This window comes from Lipophrys pholis (assembly GCF_963383615.2).
Source record: "Lipophrys pholis genome assembly, chromosome: 13".
In the NCBI taxonomy this organism is placed as follows: Eukaryota; Metazoa; Chordata; class Actinopteri; order Blenniiformes; family Blenniidae; genus Lipophrys; species Lipophrys pholis.
The window spans coordinates 27,981,230-27,999,540 of record NC_137632.1 but is presented as its reverse complement, the minus strand read 5'-3'; the positions used below and the strand labels follow the sequence as shown (position 1 = coordinate 27,999,540).

The window sequence follows — 18,311 nt, the reverse complement described above, 5'->3', positions numbered from 1 at the left end:
ACCAGGAATGTCTTGAAGAAACTGCAAACCACATCACGCTGCCAACTGTCAATCACTGCATTAAAAGCTGGTTGTGGTTCCACCAGTGGCTTGGCAGGAATTATTTCCAACTGTTTTTACATTCTTTAGTTAACAACATAATTCAAATACACATTTTTTATGTGTAGAAGCTCTGACTTCTTCAGTAAAATATATAAATATATGAGCAGACAGGTAAAAAAAAACTTAAACCTTTAACAGATTATGTCAAATAATGGGCAAATTTATGAACAATATTTGAGAGAAATAGATTTTTTTAAACACAGAGAAGTCTTTAAGTTCAGCTCATGACAAATTGGCGCAAAGAATAAAAGTGCTGTGGTTATATTTTTGTTCAGTGTATATACAGTATTTATGACCCTTAAACTGAAAACTGACAACTGTACTAGACACTGTATTCTGTATATGCAGACTTATGGTGTTATCGAGCTACATCTCTATCAATCTGCCATCACAGTCCTGTCATCTGCTCTGAATTACGATGCTGCAGCTCCAGAGTTGTTTGGTTCCCCGACCATTCGTTCCTTCATGTAGCGGCTCATGACGAGGCCGATCGTGACACGAGGAGTCAACAGCGGCTGCAGAACAATGTAATATTTCCAGGCCGCTGGACACTGTAATGAAGTTTGCTAATTGGATGCAAAGGTGTGGAAGTGAAGCTGATAAAGCGGTCGATCTCTAATAGAACATCTTCACACTTTATAATTTTATGCTGACTGCACCAGCAGTTCTCCCCGGGACGACTTGACCTACAGCGATCACACTTTGTCACGTCGATACTCGACTACATGACGGAGGGCTGTAAGAAAAGCAGCAGGATAAAAGCGACATTCACGTCATTTACTAATCAAGGAAAGCATGATTAGAAAAAAATATTAAATAATTGATTAACTGTTGTTTTGTCCATAAAGTCAGACTAATGTCGCCATCTAGTGGATGTAAACATGATGACAGAGGCAATGTAGAAAGGCAGCAGATGAGGTAGAAAGTCTATCTGAGGAGCTGAATTGGAAGTGAGCGCGACAGTAAATCATTATTAGTTTGGTGTCAAGAGGCTGCAATGTAACACTGAGACTATTTATACGACGTCTTCAAGTACCTGGTTGAGGTTTACACTTCTCCAGATACCAAGAGCAGAAATGAGCGTTTCAGGAGTGACATGGCTCGTCTGCTGTGCACACTTTTAGATTCTTTTCATTGCGAGAGCGAGTGAGTCAATACAGTCGTACATATCCAATCTCTATGTACATAAGTGTTTTTTTTTTTAATGCATTTCATTGTTATCATTGTGTCATTTTAATCTTTCTACCTATTTTTATATATTTATACTGAGGCACATCTACGGACTGGCCCGGCTACCTCAGCTCGTAGAGCATGAGACTCACAATCTCAGGGTAGTGGGTCCGTGTCCCACGCCGGGCGCCACCTTCCCGTGGGCTCACCACCTGCAGGAGGGTTCTTAATCGGTGCTATGTGATCTGGGGGACAGTGTTTAGACTGACACCCCCGCGACCCGGAAACGGAGAAGCGGAAGTAAATGGATGGATGGATGGACATCCACGGACTGCACCTACAATTTAGTTGTTTTAGAATAGTAAGAAAAAAAACTTCTGATTCCGATTTCTATAGGAATGTATTTAAGTAGCCATATTTTCCAGAGAATTTTTGTTGTTGTTGTTGTTGATTGTTTGGTTACAGGACTTTGTAAACTTGTATATAAAAACATACCATCTGGAACCACTGGATGACAACAGAAAAAAACCCTTTGCTACTGGATTTGACTGACAGCAAGAAAAATGTCAACAAAAAGAAAAAAGCTACAGAGCAGAATTTAAGAAGAAAAAAAAAGAAAAGAAAAGAAAAAGATCAAATGTGCAACAGAAAAGAGAAACAGAGAAACAGAAAGAGTTCAGAGTGAGAAACTTGTGAGGGAATGGAGAAAATAAACTTTTACCACAATGAAGAAACCAAAGATGCGCATCTACAGATGTTAATATAAATGTTTCATATACACCTACACGTTTATTTATTTTTTTTGCTTCTTATGCTCTGGAGAAGATGTTAAAACACGCTGCAGTTAACATCTATGGTAAAATGTCTGGTTATTCATGGTGGTCCCACCATGTTTACAAGCCATTTGCGAGCTTTTATCATATTGGGAGAGTGCGGTGGAGTCCTGGGAGCCTTCTGTGAGCAAAAAGCAAAACAATCGATAAACTCTATGATTTATTTGAGAAGAAACCAAAGAGCTGTAGTGTTTCATACGTGGGTGTTTGGGTATTATCTTGACCCACTTTCAATCAGGTCAGCTGCAAAAAAAAGCCTCTCAGAGGTTCACTTGAAGTGCATCACAGCCTTTAAAGTCATGTTTTTGAAGCCTGGAGTTGTTGTGTTTGTTCACATTCTCTTAAAAAACACTAAAACCTCAGTTTTTTTGTTTTGTTTTTTTTAAATAAGACTCCCAAACCCCCGCAATACTGCTGACATTTCTGCATCAACTGTATCAGTGCAGTCCTGCCATCGCCTGTGATTCTGTAATTGTTTTTTTCTCCGAGCTGTGTATGCTTGATGGACGTTGACCATGTTCCCATTAATGTCGTACGCAGTGACATTTTGCCCTGTCACTTCCAGAGCTGCCTCTCCTCCCGTTTGATGCGTGTGACACAGCCATTAGCATTAGCGGCTGACTCTGAGCACAACATTAGCATTCCTGCCCCGAGTCACTGCCGCTGACCTGAAACAAACCCAGCCAAAATGGAAACGACGGGTGGCGGTGAGCAGGAGAGGGAGGGTGGGGGTCCCTGAACTCCACCATTCCTTGAGTTGAGAGTCGAGGACAAGTCATTTTGTTTTATTTCATTGGAGCTTGTATGTGGAGCTTTAGTTTTCCTCACTGTGCTGGCTAGCAAAGCTAACACTTACCACATGGCTAAAATCACGGGTTGTTTTTTTTCCCCACAAGACGGTCACATTAAAACACGTATTTACCAAAGTCAAAGGTTTAGTTTGTTGGTAACAGATCACTGCGCTATTGTAACGTTAGCGGCCTTTCACATTGGGATAGTCCAGGATGCGGTTCACTTGGGAGGGGGCGGAGCCGAGAATTTTCACTCGGGTGGCGTCCACGTTCACTTTGTTCACAAACCGCCTGGAAAACGTACAGCAGCTGCTGGTTTGGGGCCGCTGTTCACGGCTCATTGATTGGTCCATGGAAGTCCGCGGTGGCTAGGCTAGTTAGCTCGTGGCTAATGGGTAGCCACAAACAACCGCGATTTAACCACGATGAGATTTAAACTTTCTGTCTGCTTCTGACTCGTGCAATTAGCTTTGTTTGTTTACTACCCAGAATGCACTGCGCACTACGTCACGTCCTCTCACCCCGCCCGCTACAAAGATCGTTTGTAAGTGAACTGAGACCGAGCATTTCAAGGGAACCAGAGAGATCTCTTGTTAGGTCCGGTTCAGAGTCCGCGGGTGTGTTCTCGTCCCCAAAGAGAACTGCGGTCCGGATCCCTTAATCGCCAATGTTAGCTAAAACGTGCCTGAAAGCTCATTGTATATCATTATTTAGCAGAATTGAGTTAAATTAATGGCATTCCTAGTTTCTTATGTCCCCTGGATCAGCCCGTCACGACACAGGATAGATTGAACAGACTGATGAGGTTGTGTTGCCATAGTAATGAATCACACCTCAGATCTTTCCTCATTGTTTTTCCTCACCTCGGAGCTTCGCTGCCCTCGGAGCCCCGCCCTCCTCCTCCACCTGTCCCTCAACACGCCCAATACAAATAGACGACCGCTGCGCTGTTTCATGACTAGAGATGCACAGCAAAGGTCAAATCCACCGCGCTCGCTCCGCCAGAGTCAAGGAGTCATCCAGCGCGCCCTCTGGAATAAAACATAAAGCTAAATGTCAGGAGTAGCATGTCACGTGTGCGTTGTTTTCACAGCGTCCGCAGCGTTAGCATGACTGAGTGGTTCGGTTTTCTTCGCCTCCTTGCACCAGAAGAGCAAATCCTTCTTCACTCCTATCAAAATTCATGTTATTCTCATCAATATTTCATCCATTGCTTCAATTTCTCTGCGGCTCGGCCTTCGCTCGGCCCACGCTGCGTTCCCTCGGACCGCTCGTCATCGGAAATGAGGCTAACCGCACGCGTCCTTGCTGTCCGCCGCGTCGGAGGGTTTGTCATAGCGGCGTCTGTGATTGGGCGCCGAGGGGGAAGTGGGTCTGCCGCTCTCTCTGTGGACTTTGTGGGAAACAACATGCAGCAGTTTGCTCTTAGAGAGAGAGAGGAGGGCAAGCAGGCTGGCGCTATGTCTGAACACGAGACCGCGGACTGACCACTTAGTGTCTGTGGTCTGTCTGTAGCCTCTCAACTGAAGTCTGCTCAACCTGCAAGTTCCTCCACAAACTACAGCCGGAGTTAAGATGAACATCGTTAAATCAGGTAACAAGAAAACTTGACTGGAGATAAACTTTCTTTCAGAGGCTTCAACAGCCGCTAAAATCTCAAGATTAATCATTTAAGTGGAGTTTAATAACCTGAAGCCACATGAAGTCACCATCTTTTATTTTGGTGGGTAAAGGCACGCAGACTAAAAAAAAAAAAAAAGAAAACAAGAAATTAAATAAATTAAATAAATTAAATAAATTAGAAAAGATAAACCACATAGACTGATTTAAAATATTAAATAAATACACAAAGATTAAATTAAATTTAAAAAAATGATCAATACTATAATAAACAATAAATACATGAATAAATGAACGGATAAATAAAAATTAAAAAAAGTAAATGAATGAATGAATGAATGAATACACTTACTCAATACAATTAAATTTATAAACGACATTTATCCGCTGTAAACCAATGTGATTCAGCTGCAGCCAGACTAAAAATAATTTCCTCTGTGAAGTGGATAATGTATTACACATCGAATAACTGTGCACAGGAACTACAATAAATAATGTCTTGGCTATATTAACAACATGTTTTATTGAAAAAACAATATCGAAGCAATAAGCAATCCTTTATACAATAATGATTATAAAATGAGTTCAACAAGAACTAATGGGGCTCAGCTGAGTACGTCAGTGGCCTCATGTCCTGAATGGAGTAATAAATAAGGTTTGACTTGATTTAGCTGTTTCTTTACATGTTTATTTGTGCCTTCATTTCATTTACCTTAAAAATATGAATATTTCATGTGCTTTAAATCTTGTCTAGTTTGTAACAATATCTTATGTCATTTTATCTTGTTTATTTGTCTTCCTAAAGGTATTTTAATCTCTTGTCTTTTTTTCAACTTAATTAATCACACAGTTTATATCTGCACATTTCTTTCTCCATTTTTGTTTTTAATAATTTGTTATCCCTGTATTAATCTTGTGGCTAGGCACTTTGAATTATACCAACATGGATGAAAACACCAAGTTTGATTGATGAACACATTATTTCTTTTGTAAATATATTCAATAGACGCAGTTACATTCAGGGTTGCAGACGTCCATTCCCCCGTCATCACCCACACACAAAGCGCATGGAGATAACGGATGAATAGACTGTGTAATACGTACGCACTCTACATATCATACATGCACAGACACACATGTGCGCTCATGCATGTGCTCACAGCGTGCACATGACTCCACGTGGAGGCTCGTCTCCAGCAGAAATGACCCTTCCCGCCCACCCGAGGGGCTGCGGCTGCTTTGTGATATTCCACTGCAGGCTGCACTTTCCGGTGCAGGACCTCCAGTTATCATGCATAACAAAGTATGAATGAATGGCCTAGTTTTCTCCTTATGTTGCCATACGAGCCCTTTTCCCACTGCAGTGGAGATACGACCGCCGCAGACACCTAGTTTTTCTGCACATTGAGGCACTTAGAGGAAATGGCAGATTTATATCTGCACTATATCTCTTCATGCTGATTTCGGGAGTGAGGTAGGAAATAGAAGAAATTTCCAATTTGATAATCTTCATGTGATTGAAGGATTTGAAAGTAGTACATTAATTTAACACCAATACTTCTTGACAGTTACACAACAGGATCTAAATGTTCATGTAGATTATTAACCAGGACACTGGATGGTATCCAAGAGATATTTCAACACTTTGTTTCATAATTTCTTCTGTGTGTGTTAAAGTCAGTCTTAATAAAATTAATTAGAATGATTTATGTAATATAAATGATATAAAAACTCTCTCTCTCTCTCTCTCTCTCTCTCTCTCTCTCTCTCTCTCTCTCTCTCTCTCTCTCTCTCTCTCTCTCTCTCTCTCTCTCTCTCTCTCTCTCTCTCTCTCATCTATCATATTTTGGATATCATGTTCAGAATATGGTCCATGTCTTTTTCTCAATAAAGTCCCTTCTTGTGAAGTATAATATAAATCAATACACAGAGTCGCATTGAAATCCAATCTATTATTTTAAGAATCATCCAGATGTAGTAACTTTCATCTGAATCTCCTGAAACGTAACCTCTTCACCTTCAGCCCAACGAATCAGACTGTCATCAAAATCCATTCATAACTTCTTTATTATTATCCTGTAAACCAACTAACCAACCACCCAACCAACCAACCAACCGACTGACCGACCGACCGACCGACCAACCGACCGACCGACCAACCGACCGACCAACTAACCAACCCAACCCGACCGACAGACCAAATCAACCAACCAACCAACCAAAACCAACCAAACCAACCAACTAACCAAACCGACCGACTGACCGAACCGACCAACCAACCAGCCAGCCAACCAACCAACCAACCAACCAACCAACCAACCAACCAACCAACCAACCAACCAACCAACCAACCCAACCCGACCGATCGAACGACCAAATCAACTAACCAACCAACCAACCAACCAACCAACCAACCAACCAACCAACCAACCAACCAACCAACCAACCAACCAACCACCCAACCAACCAGCCAGCCAACCAACCAACCAACCAACCAACCAACCAACCCAACCCGACCGATCGAACGACCAAATCAACTAACCAACCAACCAACCAACCAACCAACCACCCAACCAACCAACCACCCAACCAACCAACCAACCAACCAACCAACCAACCGACCTACCAACCAACCTACCCACCGACTGACTGACCTGCCAAACAAATAAACAACAAGCAAAGAGCCAACCAACAGCAATGAAAACATGAACCCAACAGAGGTAAACTAATGTGTAGCGTTAGCATTAGCCAGTATCCACAGTCGCTGTGATGCATTAGCAGCCTTTACAAAAAGCGGTGTGCTGCTGTCTGCATGCTGCTCGTTTACCTCAGCCGCTTCTTCTCCTTGACATCGGTTCATAATGTTTCTGCTAAAAACACAACATCAGCTGAAGCTAGCGAGCGACTCAGTCATTAGACCGACCCACACTGTCCTTGGCACATAACTCCAATTTATTCCGTGTCGTTGCAGTAAGTGAATTTCACAGACAAAAACCACCCCCATCTTTCCTTGTGGAAGACATCTAAAAACTCAGAAGTCAGTCTGAAGTTAAAGCGGTTTTTGTAAATAATATATGAGACAAAGTTTCCTCCAGAGCTCCAGCAGCACCACTTAAGGGCCCACAGAGGACAGCAAGAGTATTTCAGCTGCAGAGTCAGGATTTGCTTAAAAAGGCTTCTTCGGGTGAGACGTAATGAGATTAAATGGACCAAGAAATGTAGAATAATTGCACAAAGGTCATTTAAACAAAGCCTGCAATTAAGCAGAAATCTGCACTGGTATTTTCAAATTTTATAAACGCACACTTGCTCCCTTCACTTGTAAGTTTTTTGATGCCCGATACAGCTGGAAGACACATCAGCCTGCGCTAATAAGCAAAGAGGGGTGGTGGGGTGGGGGGAGAACGTAATCTTCTTTAAATAGTGGACAGCAGATCAAATATCTCTGGCGTGGTGGGTGGGTGGGGGTGGGGGTGGGGGAGGGCAGATTAATTCACCGCCACAAGTCGTCGGGCCTAATCTCACACCTCGCTGAGCATATGCAGATGCCATCGAACTCCGATGGTGAAGCGCCGTCAGTGGCCTAACAGTCGGCTGGACATAATGTTTGGTTATTATTTCCCTTCATCACCCGCCGGGAGGGGCGGTCGATAAGCGGGGACGCAGCAGTAGCCACACACTGACATTTCATATCAACTTTTAGTGTCGAGCTGCTCCAATAAAGCAGAGTGTTTTTTTGTTTTTTTTTTCCACCAGAGACAGATCTTAACATGTTGCAGGCTCTCAAGTTAATGAAAGTGTTGGACGTCACCGCGGAGGATCAGCCATTCATCAGCCCGGCTGTGAGGGAGCTGTGATGGATGCGCACCATGTGGTGTTGTGTTTGTTGATGGTTTGTCATTGAGTTGTGGCCACTGGGTTTTTAATCTGCTAAAGCAGAACTTTTTCCACACAGCGAATGTGGCCGGAGGAGAAACGCGCCCGTCAGGCCGCGTGGGTGCATGAAATAATGAAGCGACAACAGCTGAAGAGGCAATTAGGGTGGAATTTCAGTGGCGATGGGTTTGATGTCATATTTGTGCACGAACACACGGTGGAGCCTCTGAAGAAGAGTCTAATTGAAGAGTTTGTGTTTGCTGATTGAATGGGCAACTTGCTTTCAATCAATAAATTTGTTTTTTCATGTGTTGACATGTCGACTGAACCTTTTGGGTTAAAGCACCAAAATATGTTTGGGACATTTATAGATGATGAGTTGATTGATGGATGAAAGTGAGCGTGAAGCTTTAGCTGCTGATCAGTGAAAGACTTAAATGATTTACCACAACTGTCAGGGAGATCTGATGGAGGACGGGCAATTCTGACATGGTAGCACATGAAAAACGATGTGGTTACAGAGAGGAAGAGAGAGGGCAGCGGCCTGTCACGCCGTGCTGTATACAAGGACCGTAAATATGGAGGAAGTGACAGAAAGCCAAACGTCTGGATGGCCCCCTGGTGGCTGCTCTCAGTAAAGCACCATAAATAAAGTTAATTCACTCCAAACTCAAGTTTGCTCTTTGGTCTTTTCGGGCTCTTTCACTGTTGGAGAAGATTTTCAGTGCTTCTGAAAGCTTTGGAGCTTTTCGATTTGCCCTCGTTTCCAGATCCAATCGAACTTTCGATCACAACACAGCTGAGTTTATCTGGAAGTGGTTTTTTTGTTTTTTAAAAGTGATTTGTTGCAGTTTTTTGGTTCAAACGTCTCTGACTGGACGTCACAGCAGGTTTAAATGACTGAAAATGAACGTGTGTAAGCACAGTTTGAACACATGGTGGTGGTGTGGTTTGTTAACCAGAAGCCATCAGTGTTTCAGTGAACAGTGACGCTTGTTAAGTTGCTGCTCTACCAAGTTTAGAGTTTCATGTTTTTGCTTTTAATGTTGGAAATGAGCCTGTTGAAATGTGAGACAGTGATTGTGAGTTGATGGAAACATGTCCGTTAGGTAAAAAAAGTCTTTTAGAAATTGATTTACACTTTGATAGAACCCGCCACTCTTTTAGGATATCACCGGGTGACCTAAGACACAGACCCGTCAAGACACCAGAGAAAGTGATCAACATATGCAGTGTAGTTAAAGCCAAACGGGTCTATGTGACGGATGATAAGCAAGAACAGTGAAACCAACGGCGTCAGCACTGATGAATCTAATTTATATTCTATTTTATTTAGATATTGTTGGTTTCTCACCAGCACCTGGGTCACATTTACAAATACACACATCAGAAGGTCTGAGAAATTTGATGATTCTCCTTAAATGACACATAACTACTGAGACTGTTGCTTCATACGCGTCTACACACATGCCCTACAAGGACAAAAGTATTAAGCCGCACCTGGTAACTACTGAATTGAAGTACTTCAGTGTATAAAATCAGACCCGTACTGAGACACTTTGCTGTGCTTTTAACTTTGTGGTGGCAGTTCTGTAATCCAACGTGACGAGGACGGCCCGGACCGGCCTGCACCGAGCAAAGACCTCCAGAACATCCAGTTCTTTTTTGAAACAAAGTTCTTCTCTTCTAAATGCTGCCGGGTGGATTCGCACAAATCCCCATGGAAAAACCCCCCAAAGTGCCAGCTCCACATTAAAGTGTACATCATTTAATGTGTTTAATGTGTTCTGGGAGGAATAAAGGAGAAGAGAACTTTTCCCTTTTCTGGCTTTTCTTCTATTCTGCCTCAGAAAAACGACGCAGGTGTGTTTGATGGCCGTCGGCATGCTGAAGGGGGCGGGGCTACCTGGAGAAGTGCTGCTGCAGTGTCACCATCTGCTGCCCGCCCTGCCGAGACGTCGCCCTCTCCCTTCTCTACACGCCCAGATGTTGTTTGTTCTCCAGCCGGGGGGGGAGGGGAGGTGGGGGGTTCTTCCACTGCTCCTTATTATTGTTGTTCTAATAACGATGATGGCTATGGATCAGTCTTGGCGGCGTACCTGCGGGGCAGAGGAGCGAACACAGTCAGTTTGTTGTTAATCTTGCATATCATAATATCATAATCCCGCTGAAGACAGCAGGGGTGCAGTACATCTGCTTGTCACACCCACACACACACACACACACACACACACACACACACACACACACACACACACACACACACACACACACACACACACACACACACACACACACACCCACACTAACATACAGTGCAGCTCTGACTGTACGAGTTGCGGCGGTGTTAATATTGTACTATCGGTGCGTCCTGGCGGCTCCTGTGGCTGTTTCCCTGCTCAGATATTAATCAGCTCATCAGAACCAGAGTGTTTAACACAACAAGTCCATGTCCTCCTCCTGGCACTGAATAGAAACACCCAAACACTCGGTTGCACTCGTTGACCCTGATAAGGTTTAATATGCTGTGTGAACTTTCTGCTTATCTCTTTATATTCGCACTGAGCTTGCTAAATCCCTCAGTTGTTTTTTTTCTTGGTTTGGGTTTTTATTTCCTCAAGAAATGTTTATTTTCTCCTAAAGCTTCCGTCCAAACAGAGATATGAGGACGTTAATACGAGCAATGACAGTTCACAGTATTTTTCAGGGCTTAGCTGTTTGGTTGAGTGATTTTTTTTTTTTTCCTTCTTCTTTTTTAACGGTTATGGACCAGCCGTGAGGTTGCGCTGCAGAATCGGAGGGAAACTAGTGGAAGGATGTGGACAACGGGAGCTAAAGTCTGGTTTCAGTTAAAGATAGAAAAGAAAGGTATGATAATTGAGAGAGAAGAGGAGCAACAAGCTTCACATGTTACAGGACAGTGAGAGCACTCAATGGCTAAAACAGCTAAAATCAATAATACAATCCCAACCACTTTTAATCATAGTCTTTATATTCTTTATATTATAGTTATGACAAAATCTTTTCTTTATCTACATATGATCATGTTATGTAGCTTCATGCTCATTTATTTAATGAAAAGTTGACAAAAATATATATTTTTGTAAGTCATAAAGGTTGTCACCCAATAATATTAATACTTTATCATAATAAACAAAAGTACTTTAAAAAAAAACATTTAGATCTCCGTCATTCTTTTCTGGCTTTAATGTTTTTAGTGGGAATGCAATAAGATGAGAGATTTCAGGGTCCACAGTGTGCTGTGGTCTTTCAGTCTGTGTTAAGTCTTTTTATTTGGTCGGGACCGTTCATATTAAGGAACAACCAATCTCTTCACCAGATTACTGTAAACAAGCCAGATTGAGCACAGGGCTAATTTCCATCCGTTGTCCCACATAAAACCGTACAAGGTTACAAACATATAAAAACAATATGAAAGAAAAGACGATAAAATTATTCTTCCTAATAACCAAAGTGCTTACTCAGCAGTCTGACATAGGTAAAAAGCCTTTTTAAAAGAATATATTCTAAAGTGCATGATTGTCTTAATGAACGCGAGTTTGGTTGTTGATCAGCCATATCTTCTACAGTTTTTTTAAAACCTGACAATGGTGCGGCTTTCTGGGATAACTGGAGATATAATATTCACGTTTCTGCAACCTGCAAAAGAAGAATTTCTAAATGTAATTTCACAATCAGCCCCGGTGGTTGACCTGGTATTAGTAAGACTAATACGAGGAGAGAACCACGGCGCGGTGGTTGGGATTGGAGTGACCAGATATGGTGATTATGATTCAGCAACGTGTCGAGATTTGTAAAGACGGACTTTATCAAACTGATCTGAGCAGCACAGACGGAATGTTTGCCTTCATAAGCTTTTGGAATCTGTAGATGAGACTCTCGTGGTGCCATGTGCCAGAGCAGAGCTGCCTAATTGTGGGAGGAGTCAAAGGGAGGGCCTACCTTGATTGGGATTGGCTAAACCCCCGATGACACTGTATAGGGTTTGATTCCTGATTGGCTGGTTGGAGCAACACACTTTTTAAAACCTGAAACAAGCCAGGGACAGAGAGGACACTTCTGGGACGTCAGTCCAGGTATGGGGACGATTAGTACTGCTGGAAAACCTTTAGAAGGTGAATTTTGCATCATATGAGCCTTTAATGTGACGGAAACCACCCAAACAACAAACGGACAAAATCAAAATCCTGTGAAAAACATAAAAACTATTTAAATTTAAGTTCACCAGTATGTTATGAAATGAGGTCAGGATGACTAATCCTCATGAATCTAATATCTTTGCAGTAATTATTTTCTAGATGCTTTGTTTCGTTTTATTCAGTAGTTGCAAAGCCAGGGACGCTCTCATAGTGCAGACCTGCACTTTTGGGAACCCTGGTGTGCACGTGCAGACTTTGAATCAGCACTGCCACCTTGTGGTGCAGAAGGAGCATCTCAGGTGAGCGGCTACACATGAGGACAGCTGCTCAGTGTGTGTGTGTGTGTGTGTGTGTGTGTGTGTGTGTGTGTGTGTGTGTGTGTGTGTGTGTGTGTGTGTGTGTGTGTGTGTGTGTGTGTGTGTGTGTGTGTGTGTGTGTGTGTAGGGGAAATAAAGTGGCGGTGGTTCAAATTGTAATCCCTCAGCATCACATTTTGCACAAGTTAACTGATTGTGAGCCCAGAGGTTAGCGGGATGAGGATTAACTACCCAAATACAAACTTTATACACGTCAAGCGAAGCACAAACAAACATGCATCATGTACACTGATCTCCCTATAAGATATTTTTACATTCTATCATTGTAATAACACACGTCACAGCCGTTTCAACTGTTATAACCATTTTTACTTGAGCTCTTTTAAAAATTTTAGCCATTTCAAACATGTTAGAAATGTTTTACATATTTGGATCTTTTAGCAACCATTCAACAGGCGTTGGGCTTTTTTTTTTTAAGCCATTATAGCAGTTTTTAGCCATTTTTAGGCTGTTTTAGCCATTTAGCATTTTAGATTTTTGCTCATCGAGTGACATTGGCGGATTCTATACATATTTCAGTTGACCCAAACCATAAGCTGAGCATTTATCACCTCGATTTAAGAGCTGCGTTAAGAAATCCAGAGAAAATGTTACTTCACTGACAATCTCGTGAGAGCTGCATGGAGCCGCTATGGAGGGGCCTGCAGCTGCAGAATGTACAGATCGTTGTTTGGATGCGTCACAGTTTCCCTGAGATAAAAGTCATTTTCAGAAGAGCTGATTTGCAGTGACAGCTCAGACAAACCCACGAAGGAGGGGAACTGTGACCAACCATGAAGCCAGTTTAAGACACAATTTAGGGAAGCAGACTTGCTTCTGCGTGTGTAGTTAGGAATAGATCACCTCCGGCAGGATTAAATGTTAAAAGTGAACTTTGATAAGCTGACGTGACGCCTGCCGCCTTCAGGAGATGTTAATAAACAGGTGATAATCTGAAAGTCTAATTTTCCAGGAAGTTTGTGACAAATATTCCTCAACACCACTGGAACTTTTTAAAAAAAAGACTGAAGATTCCTGGTCTACCTGTTTTCTTGGTGATTTGCAGGTTTTTATTACCTGGAGACTGTTTCCGTTATGAAAAGAACGCTGTGGCATGTTAATTGATTCTTTATAAAGAAATTTAAAAAAAAAAAACTGGTGGGAAAACAAAAGTACACATTTTTAATTGGTGTAAAATATTGGATCCCAAAACAAAAAAAGAAAATCAGCTGTTACAGAGAATAAAATAACAGTTTCACGCTTGTTGTGTGCAATACATCTCAAAATGGAGATTTTTTACATTAGAATCCATACATTTAAAGAAAGAACATAAACAGGAGTTTATAAAAAAAATAGTAATACCAGCTTACTGATGGACTGACTTTAATACATTTATGTATTCAATAGTATGTTAATATTCTATTTACTTTCCATTACTTCTCTGTGAAGAATGTCTCAATACAAATTAAGTATTCTATTCTATTCTATTCTATTCTATTCTAGTTGAATGAAATAATACTAATCAACATATAAATCTCTGTAATACCAGTGTATTATTCATTTAGAGAATAGTGGTCGGTTTCATTCACAATACTTTCAAAAGTCGAGTCATTAATCAAATTTCAAAGAATGGTTTTGATTAATTATAGTGAATAAATGTGCATATTAACAATATTCACACACTGTGTTTTTCCAGGACTGAGATTATGAATTCAATGATCTTCAATCAAAAGTTACAGAAGCTCCTGTTTTTTCTTTTTACATATTTTTATTTTATTTTTTATTGTTTTTAGCTTCCTTGTCCTGATTGGATGACTTTCAGGACAAAGCAGCACAGTGTGTAATATACACTCGAACATGCACACACACGTGCAGCCATGCATGTGCTTCTATTGCACGTTGCACTTGACACTGTCCTCATGCAGGGAGTTGCTGCTGCTGCTGCTGCTTTGTGATCCTTCGCTGCAGGCTGCACTTTGCAATTCACAGTCTGGATTTATATGCAGACTGATGCATGGACGACTGTCCTATAGGCTGCAATACGTGTTAATAATGGCTTGAATTTAATGTCGGCTGAGAGAATTCATTGTCCAAACACAAGCGAGGCGCCCGCTCCGGTCAGAGCAGCCTGACGCAGGTCGGTTTCAGCTTTACGATGTGTGGAAGAAGCATGAACTGTTTAATTATGATTCTCATAAGAGGAGAAAAAGCACAATCATGGTGTGTTTCTCAGACTTTGTCCAGTAGATGGAGTTCTTCTTTCATTTGTTTTTTCCTCTGCTGACACCTCAGCTCCTGATGCTGAATCTCACAGCACCTTTCAAAGTGTCCTAAAATAATACATCAGTATCACCTCAACAACAACAACAACAACAACAACAACAACAACAACAACAAAGCTGCTGTCGACTCATTTCACGAATCATGTTCTTATTTCACTCAATCTGCCTGGAAGATGTGCAATAGTTTAGTTTTTATAGGTGTGTTGTGCCACATTATGTAATAACGCTGCAATGTGTTATAATATAATACATTTTCAACTCATTATGTAATAACACCACATTTTGTATTAATCTGCTGCATGTGTTAATAAACATTGTTGCATTTTGTAATAACTTGTTACATGATGCAACAGTTATTGCAAAATGCGAGTGCTCCTTTTTCTTTTTTCTTTTTTTTTAAATCAATCATACCATCAGAATAACATTAAGAATTCCAGCTTAATTAGGATTGAAAATTAAAAAAAACTGGTGGGATGCTTTATCGCTCAAGCCTAAATCAAAAGTAACTTTATTCGTTATAATACATAAAATGTGTTCACGAGCTAGAAACATAAGTTACACTAATTAATTCTTATAGACACAAAATTTTGGGGTGCGCTGAAATTATACAAGACATAAACGCATGCAGTCTGCATTATTCTACATAAATATTATAGATGATACAAAGCATATAAACACAAAAACAAACATTACATTATTACATAATGTGGCTCTACACACCTGCATTTTGTAATAACTGTTGCAATATGTAAATAGCTATTACAAAATGTGGTGTTATTACATAATGAGTTGAAAATGTATTACATTATCACATATTGCACTGTTATTACATAATGCGGTGCTACAGGGTATTAAAAAATGAGATGATACTGTGTAGGTAGTCGGTTTTGACTGATAATGGATATTTGATTTGGAAATAAATCGATTTCATGTGATGCTGTGGCGATGTGTGAAGAGTGCACAATATGAATACAACAACACTTTGTGTGTGTGTGTGTGTGTGTGTGTGTGTGTGTGTGGACTCTTCTGTAAAAGCCCTCAGTGACATGCAGTCCACTGTACACGTGTAACAACGAGCACAGAGGTCGGCTCTCTACTCACTGAACACATAATAAGATCATCTATTGATACGCCTCTGAGGATACGTTCAGTAGATTTCCTCACACAGCTGAGATATTCACAGTTTTTACTACAACTAGAACAACTCTGGAGCCACACGTAGAAGTGTACAAACTTTTTTCCAAACTATAATAATTAATCGAACATTATCTCAATCTTTAGAGGGGGTGTTAAAATGCTATTCGCATAGAATATAATAGTTACATAATCATGCTGTTGTTGATATGAGCTAAAAATAGGAATTACAGGCTTCGTTCGATTTTTCTGTTTGGGCTGAAAATGTTCGACAATTTGAGGATACATAAATAAAATTGGACCTTTGGCCACGATTCAGCCTGAGGCTGGTTCAATCTGTACAGCTCTGCTATATTACTCATTCATGAACTAAAAAGTCGATAGGTTTCTATAGATTTATTTCTATCGATTTATTTCTACAGTTTACCATTAGCTCTTAAGCTCAATACTAAAATATTAATATAAGTTTTTTTGTTCTAAGTTTAAAAATGCAAAAATGTGCATTAAATAGCTTTAACTTGTTGGAATGTGGATTATTTATATCAGTCGCCACCAGTCTTCATGCCCAGAAATGGTGTATATGATTTAATCCCTGCTTTATGCATGTTTAATGCAAATTATATGATCAATGTCGATCATCTGTTAAAATGTAATTTTTGGGTGGTTTTTTTTCCCCCATCAAATCTTAAAATGTTGCTTCCCACATCCAGTTTTAACCCCAAACTTTGTTGGCAATAGGTTTATTTATGTGTCTGGTGGAGGCAGATCTTTACTTCCAGATAATTGAGGGTACCAGCCTGCAGCCATCATGACTGTTACGTAACAGTTACAACGCTCCCATTAGACGCCATTGTTCATTATTCCACAGCACGGCGCGCTCCGCCTCATCCTCGCGCACTAATATCGAACCCGTTCTTGTTTCCAAACGGACGTTTATCAGACATCTCCATCACGGAGACTGATGGCGAGGAAAAACAAAGCGGGCGTGTGTTTACTCCCCAGTGTAAATACAGTAATTACACGTCTTCCTATTGGGTGGGTGGAAGGAGAAATTGGTCTAATCATGGCAGCGGTCGAGCCTCTGGCATCGATGTTTAAAGGAATTAGGACAAGACCTCACTGAGATTCTGCCCCCTGGGTATTTAATGAACACATACTTCTGCCCTGCACTCACATCCTGCTGATAGAGAGGCCAGACGCTAACAAGTGGCTGCGCCAAGCAGCTCAGAAATGACAGCAGGAAATAGAGATTTCTGAAGGGAGCGGAAAAATGAATGGTGACACTTTCAGGCTTTTTACACAAAATTGTATGAATGAGGTTCTGATGTTCTGCTGCCTCAGACACCGTCTGTACAACACAACGTTACCAGTAAAGAGAAAAATGCATCGTTTTTGCATTTTTGTTTCTGGAACGTTCCGTGTTTACACGGCAACGTTTTGAGAAAGACGTGTGTTTACACAGAAACTGCAGGAATGCTGAAAACGACGTAGTTTTCATGTTGGGCCACCAGTGGGTGCTGTTTGTATCAATAAGCTATAAACATTAACAATGGGAGAACACCAACATTCCTACGGACAGACGGCAAAGTTGAATTGTTATTACAGTGACTGTCAAAATAAAACTACTACTTCCCAGAAGAATATGGTCTGGGAATCATGACACTCTGGAGGAAAGCTTTGTTCTTATTGTCCAACGACTGAGCATGAGCAGAAAAACCATTTACCACTGCAGTGGTGTGCATACACAATTGCATTTTCAGTGGCTGTGAGCACCGTTGTCTTTAATTGGTCGCCCAAGAGGCAACAAAATCACCAAAATACGCCTAAATAGCTCATTTCACACCTCTGACAAGGTCCGAATAGAAAGTGAATTATAAATACGATTAGAAATATTTGTGAATCCAATCAGAATATCCGTCCGTTCAGCTTCTATTACAGCCTCACCCAACTTAAAGGGGACATATCATGAAAACATTTGTTTTTGGTG

At 41.0% G+C, this 18,311-nt stretch overlaps 1 protein-coding gene across 1 annotated transcript in view; it reads right to left on the bottom strand.

Annotated features, from left to right (window-relative positions):
- The window catches only part of LOC308118724 (nck-associated protein 5-like), a gene marked incomplete at its 3' end in the record, with an annotated part of 84,282 nt that overhangs the window by 53,503 nt on the left and 12,468 nt on the right, over positions 1-18,311 (bottom strand). Inside the window, 1 exon segment of the mRNA XM_080478235.1 lies at positions 10,299-10,491. Coding sequence (XP_080334361.1) covers positions 10,299-10,327 — 29 coding nt within the window. The 5' untranslated portion in view covers positions 10,328-10,491.